We start from the raw sequence: 20,364 nt of genomic DNA on the forward strand, positions 1-20,364 counted from the left end.
TTTCTCGTATATATTAATGCCAATAGATAGGATTCTTCCTCTTCGGGCTTGTTCGGGACAAATCAAACTCCGTGGCAAACGGGTCTCGGCGCTCTCTCTCTCTCTCTCGCTCTCTCCACGAATTTATTCGAAGGAGAAACGTATGCGAAACTTCTGCTCTTGCAGAAAAGTTGCAAGTTGATTGGCTCAATTCGCATGGGCTCTGTCGGAGCAGAATGCACGTGTACGCTTCTTCATCGAATGATTTCGAGTAATCGGGGGTCCCCGGGCGCACAGAGCGATTCGAAGCTCGCGCCCGAGCACAGCTCGTCGGCGACGCCGGCCAATCGGCGCGCGGCTCTCTCCGGTCGGCGACCAGTCAAGCCCGCCGACAGATAAACGTTCGACGGTCACGACGCACGGTGCATCGACGCGGCGTACGCGACGAAATCTGAGGAAAAGCCCGGACGCCCCGCGTGCCACGGCACACGTCGAAAATCGCTAAGCCACCGGCGGACCTGCGACAAGCGGCGCGATCCTCGTCGCAGCGGCGGGCCATTTTGCGCAGTTGCCATGACCCAGATTACAATGGGGGGTTCGCTCGTCGCTTGGAACAGCTGGGTGAGCCGTTGGCTCGGTTGGCTGCGAAATCGCGGTCGCCTCTCTCCCCCTCTCCGCCGCGCGCTCGCGGCCACACGGCGGCAGCTCAGGGCCGTGAGAGTCGGCGGGTCCCCTTGGCGCCCCTCCCCCTCCCCTCCCGCGGTTCGCGTCAGGAAGAATGCCACGAAATTCGAAAGCGGATATGCCCGATGACGCGACGAAGGTGACGAGGGCTCCTGACTCGAGAATATTTGTCGGACAAAAGTCCCGGTCCGCCCGAAGACAAGAAGTGGCCTGTGCGGATGTCGATAGCGCGCGCGATCAGCGAGGGTAACTCGCGCCTAACCGCGGCGGATTCGCGCGACCGAATCTCCATTCTCCGCTCCGATCGATTCCTCCGTTTCGCGAGACTTGGTGCGAGTAAGAGAGAGAGAGAGAGAGAGCGAGAGCAAGAGAGAGAGAGAAAGAGAGAGGACCGACCCCGTTCGCAGCGATCGGCCGCGATATCGAGACGACGACGAGCGCGCACATTCGCGGCGGGGATGGAAATGCCTGGAAATTTGGAGGCAACCAGCCGAATAGAGCGCGCGGCCACATTCCTGGCGCCGAGACCGGATTCAACTCCCGTCAGCTCCGATCCGGCATGTGCGTCCCGCGCGCGCGATCGCCACGGATGGCGGCGTTGCGGTCGTGGTCGGCGGCGCGCGCCAAGCCGCGCGCCGGTAGCGGGCCAGGCGGAGCGGCGGGCGGCAGCAAATGCACCCGCGCGCGAGGACCCGAGTGTGCCCGAGTGGTTAGTAACAGAGACGCCGCTGGTCGCGCCAATACGCTCCTGCGCACTGCCTCCTTCGCCCCCACCATCGGGGGGGCCCCCGCTGCGCGACCAGTCGGTTCCTTGTTTGCCATCACAAAATCCAATAGTTTGCCTTGTACCGCTCGACGAGTGAGGCTGCGCGGTTCGGCCGTTTTCACGTACGCGTCTTGCGGGGGGGAGGAAAAAAAACGAAGTGCGGCGGGACCGGAGCGGGCCCGATGTAACGCGCGCCTACTCGCTCGCGCGAAACATGTATGCTGTATCGCGTTTGTTTACCCACACCACGAGATTTCGCCCTTGCCGAAAAGTGTGATCCTCGGCTCGCGCTCGCTCTCTCTCGCGCGCGCGAGCGCGCGTGTGTGTGTGTGTGTGCGCGCGTATTCGTGGAAGCGAGAACATAGTGAATTCCTACGGGCAACCGGACCGACCGGCCCGTTAAGGCTTTGTCGATTTTTTGGTCGTGAAAAAACAGCAAACCGAGGAAGAGGGAGAGAGAGAGAGTGTGTGTGTGTTAGAGAGAGAGAGAGAGAGAACGATAGGTGTGGAACGTACAGAAATCGCGAGAGAGGGGGCAGGATCCAAGTATATGAGGAGACACAGAGTGAGAAAGTAAGACGAAGAGCGGGAAGAGAGAAGGAGAGAAAAAGAGAGAGAGGGGGAGAGCGTGTGTGCGCGCGCGCGCGCGCACGGCGGTGTGTGCGCGGCGCGGATGCGTGCGCGCGTGTGTGTGTGCGTGTGCGCGCGTGTGTGTAAACGGAGCGAACGCGCGAACGGAAGAGGAACAGAGAGAGAGGTGGAGACGTCGAGAAAGAGAGAGAGAGAGAGGGAGAGAGAGCAAAGAATTCTGTAGCGTAAGGTCGATTATACGCCGTTGAGAGGCCCGGCAGCGAGGGAAGAAACTGGTGATACGCACCGAGGGTGTAGGAGCCAAAGGTACCTTTGGTGGAGGCGGCTCAGCGGTAGCGGCGTCGGTGGCGGCGGCGGCGGCGGCGGCGGCGGCGGCGACGACGACGGCGGCAACGGCGGCGGCGGCGTCGGTGGCGCTTCGCGGAGGAAGTGACCGCACGCGGCGCGGACGTACGTTACTTGTCGCGGAGTTCGCTCCGGGAATACGTTATGTACTTACGCAGAATATTGCGTAACGTGCAGGGGGCCGGGTAGAATGTTTGAGAACGCGCGGCGTATCGAGTCCGGTGCGACACAGGTCGACGCGGTCGAGGACTAGGTAGTGCGCGGGGGCGGTCGATCGTGTGCCGGCGCCAAGTTTCGCGCGTGCATACGCAGCAGGAGTCCGGGAACCCCGGCCATCGAACGCGATCGAAAGTTTTTTCGGGGTAGCGCGAGAGAGAGAGAGAGAGAGAGAGAGGAGTGTCGACGACGACGACGACGACGCCACTTTACGCCTAGGGACGTATCTCGAGCGCGACGTCACCGACCTCCGAAGTGCCTCTCGTGCTGCGACGAAATCTACGTGGGAGATAGGGACGCAAAAACGTGTTTTCTCAGATGGAAATTGGTACGTATGGTGCAAGAGAGAGACAGACGCGCGCCCGCCCGTTCGTCCGTCCGTCCGTGCGTCCGACCGTCCGTCCGTCTGTTCGCGACTCGCGACCCGCGACCGCAACGTCCGGGACATTTATCTTCGCGTTCCTCATCTTTCGATTGTCTCACGTATGCGCGGCACCGCGTCGACAACTCTGCAACCGAGTTTGCCGTCGAGTATCTCTCTCCCTCTTTCTCCCCCTCCTCTCCCCTTCTCTCTTTCTCTCTCTCTCTCTCTGGCCAGCAGGAGTTTACAACTTATTTTTGTAACACGTTCTCGTGTCTCGAGGCTCGCGCGTCGCTCGGAAATGCGATAAGCTCGCTCCCTCGTTTGATCGCAAAATATTAGCCGTTTGCGTGTCCGCATCGCCACCGCGACGGTAGAAATGTACTTTTTTTTCCTTTACGCGCGCCCGCCGAATCAGCTCCGAGCGACGATCGAATTGCCCGACGAGATCGAGGAGCGTGGTTTCCCTCGAGCTGAAAAAGAACCTGGAGGTCTTTCCTATAACCTAACTTGCCGTTTTCGCGCGTTGCATCTCCCCCCGCGTCTCTCTCGAAATTCACGTTGGAAATGTACAAGCTATCCGAGGACTCTCGATGGACCATTCGACGCGTGCAACGTGTTAGAGCCTGCACAACTTGGGTCCCTTGCGGGCATAAATATATTAAAAATTGGTGCCACGGTCCGAGCAGTTCGGAAACTTCTCTTTGTGCCCCAAAGTTTTATTTACAATTCGAAATAAGTGTGATTTGCCAGAGATACAAAAGTGTTTGTCTAAACTAATCTCTGCTAAGAATAGTATAGCAATTTGTTAACTTCAGCTCGCAGCCAAGAAGTGGACCTGGTTTACAATATGTTCTTAACTCATTCATTCTTGCATACTTATTTTCATCCTTGCACGTTGCGACTAGTATTTCTCATTGCTGATTGTCTTTGCTAAAAATAATTGTTAACGTTAAACGTTGGTAGACGTTGGTAAAATCGGCAAGTTTTGTACGCACAAGTGATGTCGATGACACGTTATTGTAATATTCTATGTGCGTGCGAGTGCAATAGGTGCATAGAAACGTTCTGTTAAAATCCGTTTCTTAATAATAGATTCACTTGTGTCACTTGCAACCTGCCCGTTTTTCCACCTGCGAATGATATAAATATCAAAGGATGGAAAAAAAACTTGGTAGACATTAGACGGTAAAAGCGCGACGAGAGGGAATAGTAATTTGGAATTGCTTTCAGCATCTCCAATGTGATTGCGATGAAACGCAACGTTCGAGCACTGGACGACGTAACATCATCAGCAGCAAAACACTCTGTGAGTGCGGCGAGTGGCTTAGGCGGTGGGGCGACTAGCTTAGATTACCACGCGAGCGGTGGAATAGGTGTCGTTGTACCTGGTCAACCAGTTCGGTCTGTTACTTCGAAAGAGATGCCTGGAAGCATACAGTTTGGTACTACCCAGGCTCAACAACAGTACACCGGGGCGATTGTTTTGCCGACCGCGGCACAATCTCCCATCAAGGTAGGTGGCAGAGCGTCGCGGTAACGTTGTTATAAATGTGCGCGCGTATAAATAATACATACGTGTGTGTACATGCAGCAAACGAGCGGTCCTGCGGGAGGACTCGGCTCCACGTGTAGCAGTAGCGGCATAAGCACCGGCACTGGTTTACATAGCGGAATAGGAGGCAGCGGCAATAGCCACGCGATGGCCTCCCAGCAGCCTACGTCGGGATCGCAAAATCAAGTCCACACGCAGCAGCAGTCGACAATAAGGCACAAGGTTCGCGCCAATTTCAAAGTCACGTTACACGCACGCATGTCTTTGTACTTTTGTACAAGGTAAACAGCGCCCGTTCGCTCAATAAACGTAGTTTATAAACAAGAGTTACCGTTGCCGCTACAGGTACATTCTGGCAATGTGACGCCGTTAGCCTCTACTCCGCCTGGCTCTAATCTAGGAGGAGGAAGTGGATCTCAACAGTTTCAGCGATTAAAAGTTGAAGATGCATTATCCTACCTGGATCAAGTAAAATATAAATTTAGCGATCAACCACAGGTGAGCGACAGGGGATCAAATGTAAACCGTATACTTTCATGCTCACGTACATATCCTACGCATCGGTAGATAAAAGATTCTTCGTATTACCGCACGCATCGTTTTATTTGCAGGTTTACAATGACTTCTTGGACATCATGAAGGAATTCAAATCTCAGAGTATAGACACCCCGGGCGTTATAACTCGAGTGAGTCATCTCTTCAAAGGTCATCCCGAACTCATCGTCGGTTTCAATACATTTCTTCCGCCCGGCTATAAAATAGAGGTCCAAGCAAACGAGCAAGGTTATGCTTTCCAAGTATCGGTCAGTATGCCCAGTCCAACGGCGACGCACACCGCCACGTTGTCGCAGCATCATTGTACAGTGAACGTTGGCTCGCCTCCTGTAGCTAGCCCACCCACGCAGCCTGCAAAGGCACCTCCCGTTTTACAAATAATGCAAGGGTGAGCATTTCGCATACAAATCTACGCACGTCTACGGTACAAAGAATATACAGTCTCTACGTCGAGCGTAATTGTATCGTTTGTGAAACAAATTGTGATTGTTCTTAGGTCGGCTAACATACATCATACTTTGGCAAACAGTATTACAACTAACAGCTTAACTGTTCACGCGCCGTCACCGCCGCCAGTATCAGTGTATAATAATTCACACGTGAGCACTGCACAAGCGCAGGCTGTCAGTCAGGCGTTAAGTCAGGCGGACGGTGTGTCGACTGGTGGACAAACGCAGCAAAGTCAGCCGGTTGAATTTAACCATGCGATAAACTACGTTAATAAAATTAAGGTAAGATATACACGAGCGGGGAAACGGCCGAGTGTGAGAGACGCGTGCGAGATTTATTATTATTTTCAGAATCGGTTCCAAGGTCAGCCGGACAAATACAAACGTTTCTTGGAGATATTACATACGTATCAGAAAGAGCAGCGAAACCTAAAGGAATCTGGCCATATAGGTGGTACGAGTTCCGGCGCGACAGGTGGAACGAAGCACTTGACGGAAGCGGAGGTTTACAGCCAGGTCGCTAAGTTGTTTGAGAATCAGGAGGACTTACTTGCTGAGTTTGGACAATTTTTACCGGACGCCACTAACCAGCAAAGTTCGTTGGTGAGTCGGGGTTCTTCTTTTCATTGTTGCGGTAGGGCAAAACGAGGCAAGTTTAGTTCCGACGAAATTCAAGCGGAGAAATTGCAATCTCGAGAAATCGTCCCAAAAGGAATAGCAATAATACAGGTCTCTCTACGTATGAATTTTTTAACGAAATGTTTGTAACACACTTGAGGCATTATCTACATACAGTTTGCGGTTATTGTTTCTTATTTTTCTCAAACTTTAATAGTGGAGACGGTACATGTATACACGCGCGAGAAGGAGCAAGCGCAAATGGTAGAGGACATTTATATTTCCCTCTCCCCCTCCCCCCTCCTCCCGATGGGAAAACGCGTGCTTCTCCTATTAAACATCGTATTGCAATATTGTATCTTGCTCTTGTATTTTTCTGCACCGAGAAAGCTGTTTCCTCATCGGGTCAAGTAGTCAGTTTTGATTCCTATTAGTCTGCCATATTTCAGACTAATAAGACAACGTCGGTCAACGATCACACGGCGATTGTCAAGAAACCAATTGGGCTTAAAACACCTTACAACAATTCTGGTGGCCTGCCGAGAGAGCTTCGAGAAGTCGGCGGCGCGGCTGGACTGGAACGTGACAATCGAGATCATAGAGACCGCGAGCGGGAACGCGACAGGTCGAACGTAAGAGATATCGGTAGCGGCCAGAAATGCGGGCACAGCACTGGACAATTGAAAAGGAGCCCATCATTCTCGACTTCGGCAACAGCGGGAAATTCTCATCATATACAACATGGGCCGCCGCCTACGAAGAAGCACAAAGTGGCTTCGATGCGGGATATTACCATCGCGGAGGCGGGCAAATACGGTACCCTGAACGACTACGCTTTCTTCGATAAGGTGAGCCGTTTGAGGCCTTGTACTTTTTAACTTTGTTTGAGACTGGTCAAATAAACGCGAGCGATGTTTCCCCACAGGTTCGAAAAGCGCTCAGATCGCAAGAGGTTTACGAGAACTTCCTTCGATGCCTTGTACTTTTCAATCAAGAGATAGTATCAAAGTCGGAACTCGTTCTGTTGGTGACACCGTTCCTTGGCCGTTTCCCCGAGTTGCTACATTGGTTCAAAGATTTTCTCGGTTACCTGCCCGACTCGTCCAGCGCTACGGTGACAAACGCAGGAAACGCCGTAGGCGTGGAGACTTTCCCAAATAGCATTGTACGTAGCCACCAGGAGCGGCCGCAAGGTGACTTGGCGATAGAAATTGATTATACAGCATGCAAGCGGCTGGGGGCGTCGTATTGCGCGTTGCCGAAATCGTACATTCAGCCAAAATGCAGTGGCAGAACGCAACTGTGTAAGGAGGTCCTTAACGACACTTGGGTGTCATTTCCAACTTGGTCGGAAGACAGCACATTTGTTACGTCGAGGTAATTGATAATTGACAAGTATTATTTGCTGCTTATAACGCGCTGTAATGTTCTCTCGGTGAGAGATAATTGACTTTTCCAATTACACGTGTCTATTAATTTGCCTAGGAAAACGCAATACGAAGAATCCATATATCGGTGCGAGGACGAACGTTTTGAATTGGACGTCGTTATAGAAACTAATGCGTCGACGATTAGAGTGCTCGAGGGCGTCCATAAGAAAATGAGCAGGATGACTCAAGAGGAGATACAGAAATACAAGCTCGACGAGTGTATGGGTGGTTGTTCCCCTACGATTCATCAACGAGCGATAAGAAGGATATACGGCGACAAAGCTCCCGATATCATAGAGGGTCTCAAAAGAAATCCCGCGGTAGCCGTGCCCGTTGTGCTCCGCCGGCTGAAGGCTAAGGAGGAGGAATGGCGGGAAGCGCAAAAGGGATTCAACAAGATCTGGAGGGAACAAAACGAAAAGTACTACTTGAAATCTCTAGATCATCAGGGAATTAACTTCAAACAGAACGATGTGAAAGCGTTGAGGTCCAAGAGTCTGTTCAATGAGATTGAAACGTTGTACGATGAGGTTGGTACATGCCTACATGTTTTCTCTTCGTCTTATTCTTTTACGACTGTTTACGAACCATTTGACGCTATCACGCGTCGATGCACGTTACAGAGGCACGAACAGGGTGACGATGGTAATGGCGATGGTCAGGGAAACAGCGGTCCACATCTCGTTCTACCCTACAAGGACAAGTCTGTGTTGGACGATGCTGCTAACCTCCTGATCCATCACGTCAAACGGCAAACTGCTGTCCACAAAGAAGACAAGCAACGGATAAAACTTTTATTGAAACATTTTATGCCTGATCTCTTCTTCCATCCCCGTCAAGAACTCAGCGATGACGAAAGGGACGAAGATGGTAGGCCTCATTTACTTTGTTAATAACTTATCTCGTAAAGTCGAATGTATAACATGCTCCCCCCCCGTTTTGTTTTCCGCTACAGATGAGAAGGAGGACGTGAATGTGGCAACGTGTAATAATTCGCAATCCGCGACGACTACTTCGTCGTTGAGTGGTTTGCAAGCCAATAGGAACAAGGCCCCGACGTCGCCACACACATCTTCCGCCACGTGCAAAAATGAGCCTGACGTCAAAGTACCCATGCACGCTCTCTCGAGCGATCCTGAGGAAGCCTACACGCTTTTCATGGGTAGTAATAATTGGTACCTTTTCCTGAGGTTACACCATATACTTTGTGAGAGATTAACGAAAATGTACGACAGAGCGGTTGCTCTTGCCGATGAGGAGTCCAAGTATAAGCAGCAGCGCAAGGAAAGTACCGCGGTCGCTCTGAGATTAAAACCAAAAAGTAAGCAACTCACTTGCCACATGCAGAACCAATTATCTTGTATAGCGATTGGCTATACATATATATACTAATTTACGTCGTCGATTAATCTCGCATTCATTTGGGTATAGGTGAGATTGAAATAGAAGATTATTATCCCGCCTTCCTGGATATGGTTAAAAATGTCCTCGATGGAAATATGGAAAGTACAGCGTACGAAGACACGTTACGAGAAATGTTTGGTATACATGCCTACATTGCCTTTACACTCGATAAGGTTGTTAATTATGCTGTCAGGCAGGTAAGTACATTTCTTTTCACTTGCCTTTTCAATGTCGCAGGGAAAAGACACGCATTTTTACATATACGGGTATCTGTGTTTCTGGCAGTTGCAGCACCTAGTCTCGGATACCGTTTGTCAACAATGCATGGATTTGTTCCAAAGAGAGCAACGTCAACCTAAAGAGAGTAGCGGTGCCGGTGGGTTGTGCACCACGGCCTACATGAGATTAAGCGCCGAATTATCGTATCAACGCAAAGCGGAAAAAGCAATGGCGGATGAAAACTGTTTCAAAATATACATAGTGAGTGACTTTTATTTTACTTGTTGCCGTAATACAATTACTGCCACTGACAAATTACATTGCGTCTGTTTACTTTCTTCTATATAAAATATACAGAGTGCTTCTGAATATTTGCCTAGACTTTACACCATTTTTTCTTGGAGAAAACGCAAACTCGATCAAATAAATTAAAGATTTACGTGCTAAAGTCTGGCAAACATAAGCACCGTGTATATCATGACTACGCAATAGTCTACGTTGTAAATGAAACCAATTAAGATTGTCGATAACGTGTTTCGTCGAACACTCGTATACAATTGAATAGGCGATTGCAGAAATCACACAAGTCCCGAATTTTCGAAATTGACTTTATTGCATAAGTGGGCTTATCTAGAATCGGCACGTAATGTATGAAAAAAATCACGTTAGACCGTGGCTTCAGTTTGTAAATATATAGCCAAATATAGAATTGACAAAGAGCGTTGGGTGCAGAATCACTGTAAAGTTTATAGTAATTTATACTTTTGCGTCGTGAATTTTTATATAACAATGATATAAATTTTGGTTATCTTACAAGTAAAGTTAATTTTCATCACTTTGTGATTTCAGTTTTATTTTTTTTTTCAAATTCATAATAAACTGTTTCAGATAATAAGACGATTTCATAATAAAACATTATTTCACCTCATGTTACTATTTTACCTCAAGTAACTATTCGTTGAATATAGAAACAGTAAGAGTTCAATTTGATTTTTAAATTAAAAAAAACGGCGTACAGTGAGAATCAACAATTATGAAATTATGTTTCTGTAGGATAAAGATTCAACGATTAAGCACAAGAAGCACCGTGAAAGCAGGTTTTTCAAGTAGTTGTACAGTTTTACTGCTCTCTTGTAAAATTTGAACGATTGGACTTGTATGGTTTTTGAACTTACCGATTGAATTGGATTCCAGTTTGTCGCATACTTTGAAGGTTTATTTTTTCATTACAGTATAAGAAGGACTGCAAAATGACAATGGAGTTGTTAGATACAGAGGGAGACGAAACGGTGGATAACGGCTGTAGAGAAAGAGAAAGGGAAGGCGTTACAGTCTCTGAAAAATGGTCAACGTACGTTGAGAGATTTTCTGCACCAGCTGATCAAACTAGCCCCAAAGATACTCCTGCCTTAACAGAGAATGAGCAGACGACCAATCATCCTGTGAGTAGCGACCAGGCAGCAAGGGGGGGAAGGGGCAGAAAACGCAAGAACACTGACATTAGCAAGAAGGTATAGGATCCAAATACCTTTTCATAATCATTGCCAACATTCAACTTAACGTTCATTCACGTAATTGACATCTGTGATTCAAACGTTGTACGCTTCGTTGTACTTTGTCGTTTTTATTTGGCATACAACACTGAGTACTCCAAAGAGTAAAGGTTTAATGGGACTTTTTTTTCTACCAAAAGTAGAATTTATTTGTCAACAAGTAAAAATTAATTAGACGCTTTTGTGGGAAGGGAGTGATCTTTGTAAAAATTTTCGTTACAGTAGGAACATTATTCTTGCGCGTATACACATCACACACACACTCACACACACACACACACTACACGAACACGCACATGCTCATGCACGCACGCGTTGTATGCACAAAAATACATACCAGTTTCTATGATCAGTCTGTGAGGCAGAACAATTATACAGATACATGTGCTGAATTATTTACGCTTTATGCGTATCATTAAGACGATACTCGTGTCAGTTTCGTACAGCATTAATATCGGCCATCAAATTTCTCTATATACGTCCGATGTAGCAACTAATATTTGTTTTTTCACGCATACATAAAATAGCACGAAAAGTCCACTTTTATACTTATCCTACTTATATTTTATAATAATAAGGAACTCGTCAGAGACGTACGAAACTTTCTTCGACCGACAGTTATTTGTATAGTATATATTACAAATTAAATGAAATTTTCTGCCGGATCATTACAGCGCAAATGCAAATGCAAGTGCATCTCTTTTCTGTAAACATTTTCCTTTAAATGTTTTATTAAATTATTTACGATATGCAAAGTATTGTATATTGTATAATTTGTCTTTTTATTTAATTTTATAATTGGAAAGAAAAGGCTGTGTTTAGATTTATAAATGATAAACTTCTTGAAGAAACGAAATAAATGAAATGAACATATAGTTTCTTTCTTAAATGTTATAAATATTAAATTACAGACAAGTTTTAACCGTCACTAGAGTTTTCGTCTTTATTTTCGTTTTGTTTTCAATTTTATTTTTAGTTAATCTTTCCACTTGTGATCGAAAAAAAATGGAAATGAAGTTTAATGCGTAACTTCGAAATTACATTACATCAATTACTTTTACTATTTAACGTGTTTGTTTTCGTATTTTAAATATATTCTATACTTGTAATATTTAAATATGCCCCACGAGTCTTCCTAAAATATCTTTATCTTTGTTCATCATCATGTCAGAAACGTTTCTTCGCTGTATGTTGAAACATGAATGCTTTCAAATTGTCTCGCTGGAATGAGTTTGGAAAATTTCATGTGTATATACTGTACAACATTAATTTTGTTCATGTTGATGGCATTTATTTAATAACGAGTATTGTGAAGAACCAATAATATAGTTGTGAGATAACACGGTGATGACCAATTGTTGTAGAATGATAAAAATTGTATAAAACAGAAAACAAAACTGGCATAAGTTTTACAAAGTCGTCCTAACAGTGCTATAATGAATGTAAACTAATAATTAAATGAACGATTTAGATGCCTTTTTTCAGATTGAATGTGTATGTACCTTCCTCTAACTAGTTATATGTTTCGTAAGAAACAGTTGATGAAAATACTAAATTACTATTTTACATGTAGATACAATTATTATATAATGATAAGTTATTCCACCTTTATTTCTCTGCGTACATGTGTGTATATATGTATCACATACGCTAAATATCTTTTATTTTTTATAAAAAGTTAAAACTGAAAGCTACAACAAAGACACATTGGACTATTTACTATTGTTATCAGGAATACCTTGTGATGAATAGTGTGAAATTTTCAACATAAAATACGAATGAAGATTTAAAAAGTAATATCCATTTATTGTAAAAAGTCGTTTTTCTTTCAATATTTATCACATTTTTAATATATTCGTGCAACTTAACATGGCGGAAAAATAGCAAATTTACTTCAAGTGCACAGTTGTTCCAAACTCTTTATCATTATAAAATTATCTTAGCTAAATCCGTAATTGCTCGCGTTAGTCACGTTTCTTTAACGGGCAAGTAAATTTCGAAGTAGCTTAACAAAAGTATGAGTTAACACGGTCATCGGAAAAGACTGATTAAAAGAGATAACGATTTAAACACTAAATAACAAACAAATATTTTCGTTAATCTTAACCAATATTTTTATAGAGATTCACACTTTTCTGTCTTGTGAGAGGATTTCATTTCATCGTGTCAATTACATTGATTCCACGATTTCCGTTTCACGCTCACTATAATACTCTCTTTATTGAGTATTCTAATTTTCTTTTGAGTTTGACCAATTCGTACTCTACCGGTATTTACCAATGTTTTTTAAAATAACTTCTCAACAAATTTATTGTTTCTTTTTGTATCAAATCACCGAAGAAGACCCGAACATGGGTCGAAACGGTTCAACAAAAGAATATATTTTTCACGTTTTAAACCACGCACTGTGTTCCGTATTTATTGGCTCACATTGGCCTTCCCTCATCGATTCTTTCTTTTTTGAAACCTTCACCACTCTTCTTGCAATATTTTTATGTATTTCTAATTAGATGTAACGTATATCTCGTGCTCGTACATAACTTCTCGATTATACTTGGAATATGCGCGTAACTCTTCGTTATAAATGATCGATAGATAAATTCCTGTTATTTTGCTTTAATATATCACGTTTCTTAAATCAAAGCTGTCTATGTACTGTACGTGTAAGATCAAAGAAGCTTATTTTCTCCGAGGCATATAACTACTTAAATATAACATGTATACATATTATCTGAAAGAAAGGCATCTATCTATTTAATAAGTGAGAATAATCTTTCGTGCATACAATAAAATATTAGTTTATATCGTAACACATTCCATATTAGTCAATTTCTCAAATTCTTGTTATTTTCTTTATTATACGGTATCAGATAAAATAATATATATATGTATATGTATATTTTGCTTTGTCTAGTATAATACTTTTTATATACATACATACATATATGTGCGTGTGCTTATGTATGTGTATATATGTATATAATATTGGGGTAAAAAGATGAATTGAAATTTGAAGAATGTAAATATTTAACACAAATTTGTACATACGTTTTGATACATACAACTTGCAATAGCTAGCGGTAAAGTAACTGACGATTAAGTTTCATACTTGACTAATTCTTACTATTGTATTTAGAGGTGAAGCCTTTAAAAAGAAGACATGGACACACGCGCGACACATACACACACATACATACGCATCATTTATTGATTTATCTCGACACGTTAATTCCACCCCATAAACATTACAATAGCTAACACGGTCACACGTTTTTATTGGATCTTTTCGAGGACAAGTGTCCTGACTTTTTTTAAGAAATTTCGAATGATGGACGGTGAGATGGTTGCATGGGAAGGAATGTGCTAATAAAATTCCTATGTGATATCTTACGCAAAAACATGGGTGTGAGAAACATCGAATGCATACTTGTTTGGCTATTTGACTCGCTAATGAGGAGAATAATCGAAAAATTGTCTTCTACACGAGAGCTGATCTCGTAGCCACATGGCACACTTTAAGAGGCTATGTGCATTTGCTTCATACGAGGGCACAGCGTGTCATGCTACGTTTCAAGACCTCAAAATATGTTACAGGATCAGCTGTAGTACGATGCACTATGCCTTTGTATGATTCAAGTATGCATTGGTTTTAGCTAACCAGTCAACGAGGTATGACAAGACTGTACTCTATGGCGTGGAGCTGAGCGTCTTTTTTAGCTTAACTGTTGCGTCCCTCATCAAACACATGTGTATATATATATATATACGTAATATACTTTGATACGTGTACATATAAATGATATATAGTGATAGCCGTGCAGAGATACTACGAACTGTATTATTATGTGATGTATATAGAAAGTCAGTTGTAATTTTGCATCAATCTGTAATAATGTTTGATAAACGCGACAGTATGAAGTATTAATGTCCCGCAGTATTTGTCATTTTACCAAAAGTTTCACATTCTTAGATTTTTATTTCGATCTGTGCTTGGATTCAAAATAATTTCGAATGCCACTCGCGCATCCTTGGATACCGATCTCTACGGATTTTTACATTTTAGATTTTAATTACACGTATATTTCGTTTTATTCCCAATTACGTTTGTTTCACATTACTTTCTCTTAGAGAGAGAGAGAGATATTATATACATATAATTTGTACGACATAATAATCTTCGTACACACTTTACAATACATTTCTGAACAGAGGCATACATCGCACGATTTCGATAGCACATAGTATCGTTTATTCTTTTTTACAAATCGGTCCATTTTGATATCTAGCAAATGCAATTGCCAAGTCAAAAAGAGTTTATGTACATTTTGACATTCGTAGTAACACGCACAAACACACACACACACACACACACACACACAAATGTATGTATGTGTGCGCGCGCGCGTGCGTATTATCATTAAGGATTATCATTATTATACTCTACATGAACGAACATGATTATTGAACCGCAGCTTTGTTTCCTAGAGTCGATTGAAAATTCGTTATTGTGCGCATGCGCGCGCACGTACACGCACGCGCTCACACGTACACATGTACGCAACACAGGTTCATCTATCCTCCCCCCTCCCCCCACTTTTTGCCGCACGCACGCACGCACGCGCGCGCGCATACACACGTCACATCCAATCTCTTTACATCACATTCATCAATTTACAAATATTGCTGATCATTCCAGATTTATCTTTTCAAATTTCAAGTCGAGATCCAGTTGTTTATTTAGCATAAACTTTTTTTTATTAGAGATATAAAATATAAAACGGTTGTACTTGGATAGAAAGCGGTTTTTTTTTTATTTAAAAGATATACAAAAGAGCAATCGACGATTTAAGATGACGTGCGAGATAATGCACGCCGTACAATCTATCAGTGTACTCGGATATCAGTGCCGTGATCGTTTGTCCCTCTTTTTTTTTCTTTTTAATTAACAACGTTACGGAGAAAGGTACACTTGTCGCAATGCAACATGCGATAAACGTTGCGCGTAATAAAATACACAGAGTTGAACAAGATTTAACGTTCCGCGCGTACGACGACGGAATTCCTGAGCGACTCCTTTTACAAATCTTCTCGTCTGTTGTTTTATACATATATCTATTTTTTTTAATACTCGTTCTCGTCGCACCGATGAAAAACAACGAATCGCTATCTCGAGTGCCAAGTACATATGTATATCAAGATTCAATCGGTTCAATCGAACTAGGAAGCGACCGAGTATTATTCTCTCTCAGCTGTCTTTTAAGCGATAATGATATCCTTGACGGACAACGTCGTACGTACTTACATATGAGGAAAAAAAGTGACGACGCAAACACATCGCGATGAAGCTAGACGATTGTGGCCGGTCGGGAGGCTTACCACCTCTCTTTCTCTCCCCTCCCTTTCTACCACCCCACCCCCCCGCCCCATGTATCGCGCATACGTATATCGCTTTGTCTCAATTTGCTCACGTCGATCGATAACCCGTTTCGCTGGGGCATTCGTTCGATTCCGCGTAGAAAATGTAGAAGGAACCGCGCCAATTTCCGTTGTCGATCGCGAGAGGTGTCTCACCCGCGCGAATGAACCGCTCACTGTACAAAATGGCGCTCCGCCGTGCCGCCTAACGTGAGAGAATAGCGGAGGTAGGCGACTCGCGGCGGTGCGGTACTGCGCCCTTCCTCGCGACAGTCCTGCCCGGCAACCTGCTGCCGCGCCGATGTACATCACTTGCTCCAATGGCGTATGCGCAGCAATTTTCACTCGCCCGCCGCCCGCCGCCCGCCGCCAACTTTGTGCGCGCGCACCGCACTTGACTAATCCCCCCCCCCCCCCGCGGACGTGCAATCGATATTTATTACCGATACCTACTCCTCTCCGGCTAAGCGTTGGCCCCCGATGAGAATAAATAAACGAGACGGTCGGAAACATCGCGGCTATCTGGGTTTTCGACACGAGTACATCACGGCCTCTCCCTCTCTCATATTACATACATATTTAGTGAGAAAGCAGTGTCTTATATATGTATGTAATTGTATGTATGTAATTGTATACATAAAAATTACAAATATACATATAATAATAGATAATAACAATTGTATAGAAGAGAGATATCGAAATACACGCACGATTTTGAATATTATCGTCTGACATCATTTTTTTATACCACTAAAATTTATTACTGTAAAATATCAACTTTTATATATATATATATGTATATATATATATATACCAAGTTTGCCTGTCCGGTACAACATAAACTTCGTCTCTAAAATGCAAGAGCTGGAAAATTGGAAAATAATCTCTTCACAAAGAGAGACTCTTTTCTCATCGCGTTGTAGATTAAGCCACGTCGTAGTTTAAGTTCATATTTGGCCTAGTTTCTCCGGTTTTTCCCTCTTCATATTGTGGCGTACAATGAATGCCAATTTGATATATATTGTTGGGAATAATGTATCTCTTTTCTACTATACCTGTGCAGTTCGGTGATGTTTCGGCAATGTCGCTGCTAACGAAAGTTGTAAAATTTTTCCACAAGAGTCACGTTGGTCCTTTTTACTAAAGCCGCCGCATAAATTGCCCAACTCTCCCAATTTATCAAGCTGCCGATTAGAGCTGCCTGTTTGAAAAGAAGAAAATTTTTCTAGAATTTTTATTATTTTATCTACACGTATGCATCTCTTCTTTCTCCCCTCCGTCACTCTTTATCCCCCTCCCCCTCCTCTACCAACTCCCTGTCTCCCTCCAACACTCTCACTTGTGCACAACAAAATAAACATATACTATAATGTATATAATTATTTTGTTTACAGAAATACGTTGTTAATAAATAAACTGAGGATCAAGTTATTGGGCTGTTTACTCGTGATGCATTAATGAAAATTTCAGTGCTACTTGTAGCGAATTTCGTTGCTTTTATAGTCAATTCTCATATTTAACTTCGTCTTAAATATATGTTAAAAGAGTATTTAGTCAAAAAACGATTTGTATGAACGCTGTACAGACCATTTTTCTGAATGAAAGGTATTTCAAGAGGTATTTAAGACGATCCTTAAATATAGGAATTCTTCATTAAACTAGAGTCTCTTAATTGATTTTCTACAAAGTGACGCGACCGAAATGTAATAGGAATATGACGAGATAATAATCAAAATTCTCCAGATCACACATACACGTATGACACTTTTGTTTTCCCTTTTCATCTTTCGCAATTATACATTTCGATGTTTAAGTCATCTCTTTTTCACACACGCGCATATACATACTGCCGTGATAATAGTAAAAATCTCATAATTGTAGCACGATTTATTTATTTTCGAATCGCTACATTCGTATTTCTTGCGTTTTCCGAAATCTACTGTCGAATTGAGCATGAAAAATTAAGAAATTGAAATAGAAAGTAAAAAGAATACTCATTAAATCTCTTTATTTACAAGATGTGTTAGGCTCTAACGACTCTGACACGACTGTGTCCGATAAGCCGGTCACTGCTTGCTTCTTAAAAGCACATCCGCACATCTAATGTTCGTCGAAAGGACTCGCAAACGTCGCCGTTACCACACTATTTTTAATTTGCAGCTTTTCTAAAAACTATTCTTACTGAATTTCATTTGCGTGGTTTTTTAAAATTTACTCTCATTTTATGCAGAAATCAGATGTTGCGTTATAAATTGTTTTCGCGCATTTGTCGATGATAGTAGTGTTAGTTTATTCGCAAGCCTACGTGTATTGTGAACAACTTTATCACAGTTCTTTACAAATCATTTTAATAGTGTCCTTAAAATTCGCAATTTTATTTTATATACATTCAATTGTTTGCAGCGTTTAAGATATCAACTTACAAATAATGGCGTATCACTTGTTTGTAGATTGACGGAAATACTTGGGCTTCCTCAGGCAGAGCTTCAGCAGGACGTAAACCTATTTTTCTCTATCGTAATATCAGATCGTATCGAGAACATGCCGCGAGGTTAATGAGAGGGAAAACATCATCTTCGCTTAACGCTAATCATTCGGATAAAGTCGCAGAGTAAGTGTCGCATATGTGTGTGTGTGTGTGTGTGTGTGTATTTTACATGTGTATACATACGTCTGCACATAAATGTGCCAACGATAAGATTTGACGGCCAAATATTCAAATTTGCCCACGTCAAGTAACAATATTGTAAATTTGTTACAGGTCAAGTGACACTCCAGACATAATCAATTCCGACGAGACACAGTGTAGATTTAATCCCAACAGTTACACCATGCTCTTCATTGTCCACCAGGACAGATTTCTTTACAAACAAAATTCCATGAATCGTGCTAAACAGGTACGTCAATTTTTACAATCATTTGAATGCTTTCGCGCACTTTCACACACTAAATATCACATGTGTATATCACGTATGTCTAATGGTCTCTCTCTTTCCTTGATATTTACTCTCATGTCTTACACATCTTAATTGTATGTAGCTTGATTTTAGTAAAAGAACGAAAAAAAGGAGAACAATATGGAATATTTTGATTTTACAGTGTCATCCGACCGTAACGAAGCGTAAGGATTCCAAATTTCATCACTGGCACGCAGCGTGGATATCTGAAAACGGCACGGATATTCAACATCGGTTATGCCAAGATTGGTTAATGGGACGATACGAGAACTTGATTCCTCACAGGACACGAGTGCTAACGGACAATAATCAACAAGTTTCTCCCTATCGTCAATACAATCGTTTCCGAGTAGAACGTCTGCAATCTGATATATTGACAGAGGCGTGCATCTAATCCGATTCGATGGAATTTCTTGCCGTCATTGAAAATATCCCGATATCGCTACGCTCGCTACAATTACTCTTGTATCAGCGAAAGTTTTTCTTTGCTGCTTCAAGTACAGTTGTAAAAAGCAGAAATACACAAGTTTAACTTAGGGCAAAATAATATATAAATATATATGAATATATATTATTTTTATTACTTGGTACAAATTCACTCGATATTCGAAAACAATTTGAGCCGAGTTAAATTCGAGATTCCAAGAACGTTGAAGAAAATAATGGTCAATGGCCGTCCACACGAGTTATATACCGTATCGTATTATACACTTTCGCACAGAATTCTATTCTTGGCTGTATAGAGGTACGCAGGGCTGTATACTAGTATACACAACGACGTATACTAATATACTGTTACGAGTGACTTGATACTATCGCACTGAATTCACCGTACTATGTACTACTAATTCCTTCTTGTCAACATATCCCACTATTTTTATCGCATTCTACATTCATTCTCGTCAAATTAAAACCAGATAATCGATATGTCGCGTATCATTTTATCAACGCTGATGTATCACGCGACCAAAATTTAATACATTTTGCATCTGTACATTTGAATACGGCTTGCATCTCAATGTTACTTTCAATATCGTAGTGTACATATACTTATTTAGATACAAATATTTCATTCGAGACGTGTTCAGGAATGTCAACTGTACAACAAACTACTTACAAGGGAATAAAAATAATTTTAGTTGACATTTCCAACTTTGTCCTTAATGAAATACATGTATACATTTGCATCTATGTATAAATATATGTAATTAGATACACATACACACCCCCACACACACATACACACGTGCATACATGTATATACGCA

At 42.7% G+C, this 20,364-nt stretch overlaps 1 protein-coding gene across 5 annotated transcripts; it reads left to right on the plus strand.

The window, feature by feature from the left end:
• Nucleotides 1–1,364: 1,364 nt before the first annotated feature.
• Nucleotides 1,365–20,242, plus strand: LOC105569079 (paired amphipathic helix protein Sin3b). 5 transcript variants are annotated; one of them, XM_012025243.1, is made up of 18 exons: nucleotides 1,426–2,002; nucleotides 4,176–4,458; nucleotides 4,537–4,719; nucleotides 4,843–4,995; nucleotides 5,109–5,440; nucleotides 5,549–5,783; nucleotides 5,853–6,104; nucleotides 6,554–6,967; nucleotides 7,045–7,496; nucleotides 7,605–8,079; nucleotides 8,173–8,419; nucleotides 8,505–8,870; nucleotides 8,981–9,150; nucleotides 9,239–9,433; nucleotides 10,405–10,614; nucleotides 18,591–18,751; nucleotides 18,902–19,037; nucleotides 19,240–20,242. In XM_012025243.1, exons 1-18 carry the CDS (start codon nucleotides 1,980–1,982, stop codon nucleotides 19,489–19,491), a joined length of 4,539 nt encoding a protein of 1,512 aa, XP_011880633.1. In that variant the 5' UTR covers nucleotides 1,426–1,979; the 3' UTR covers nucleotides 19,492–20,242. The 5 variants fall into 5 exon arrangements, with proteins under 5 accessions (XP_011880634.1, XP_011880633.1, XP_011880630.1 ...); XM_012025240.1 differs by having other exon boundaries at nucleotides 1,430–2,002; nucleotides 10,405–10,683; XM_012025241.1 differs by having other exon boundaries at nucleotides 1,433–2,002; nucleotides 6,569–6,967; nucleotides 10,405–10,683.
• Nucleotides 20,243–20,364: the final 122 nt, after the last annotated feature.

Source organism: Vollenhovia emeryi, unplaced genomic scaffold, assembly GCF_000949405.1.
Source record: "Vollenhovia emeryi isolate VEMERY1.0 unplaced genomic scaffold, V.emery_V1.0 DF939126.1, whole genome shotgun sequence".
In the NCBI taxonomy this organism is placed as follows: Eukaryota; Metazoa; Arthropoda; class Insecta; order Hymenoptera; family Formicidae; genus Vollenhovia; species Vollenhovia emeryi.

What these genes read in the sequence shown, in the direction of transcription:
- LOC105569079 (XM_012025240.1), top strand. Translation starts at nt 1,980, where the DNA reads ATGAGGAGACACAGAGTGAGAAA. An exon ending in CGGCACAATCTCCCATCAAG is followed by an intron (nt 4,459 to 4,536) that starts GTAGGTGGCAGA and finishes GTGTACATGCAG; the next exon opens with CAAACGAGCGGTCCTGCGGG. An exon ending in TTGAAACGTTGTACGATGAG is followed by an intron (nt 8,080 to 8,172) that starts GTTGGTACATGC and finishes TGCACGTTACAG; the next exon opens with AGGCACGAACAGGGTGACGA.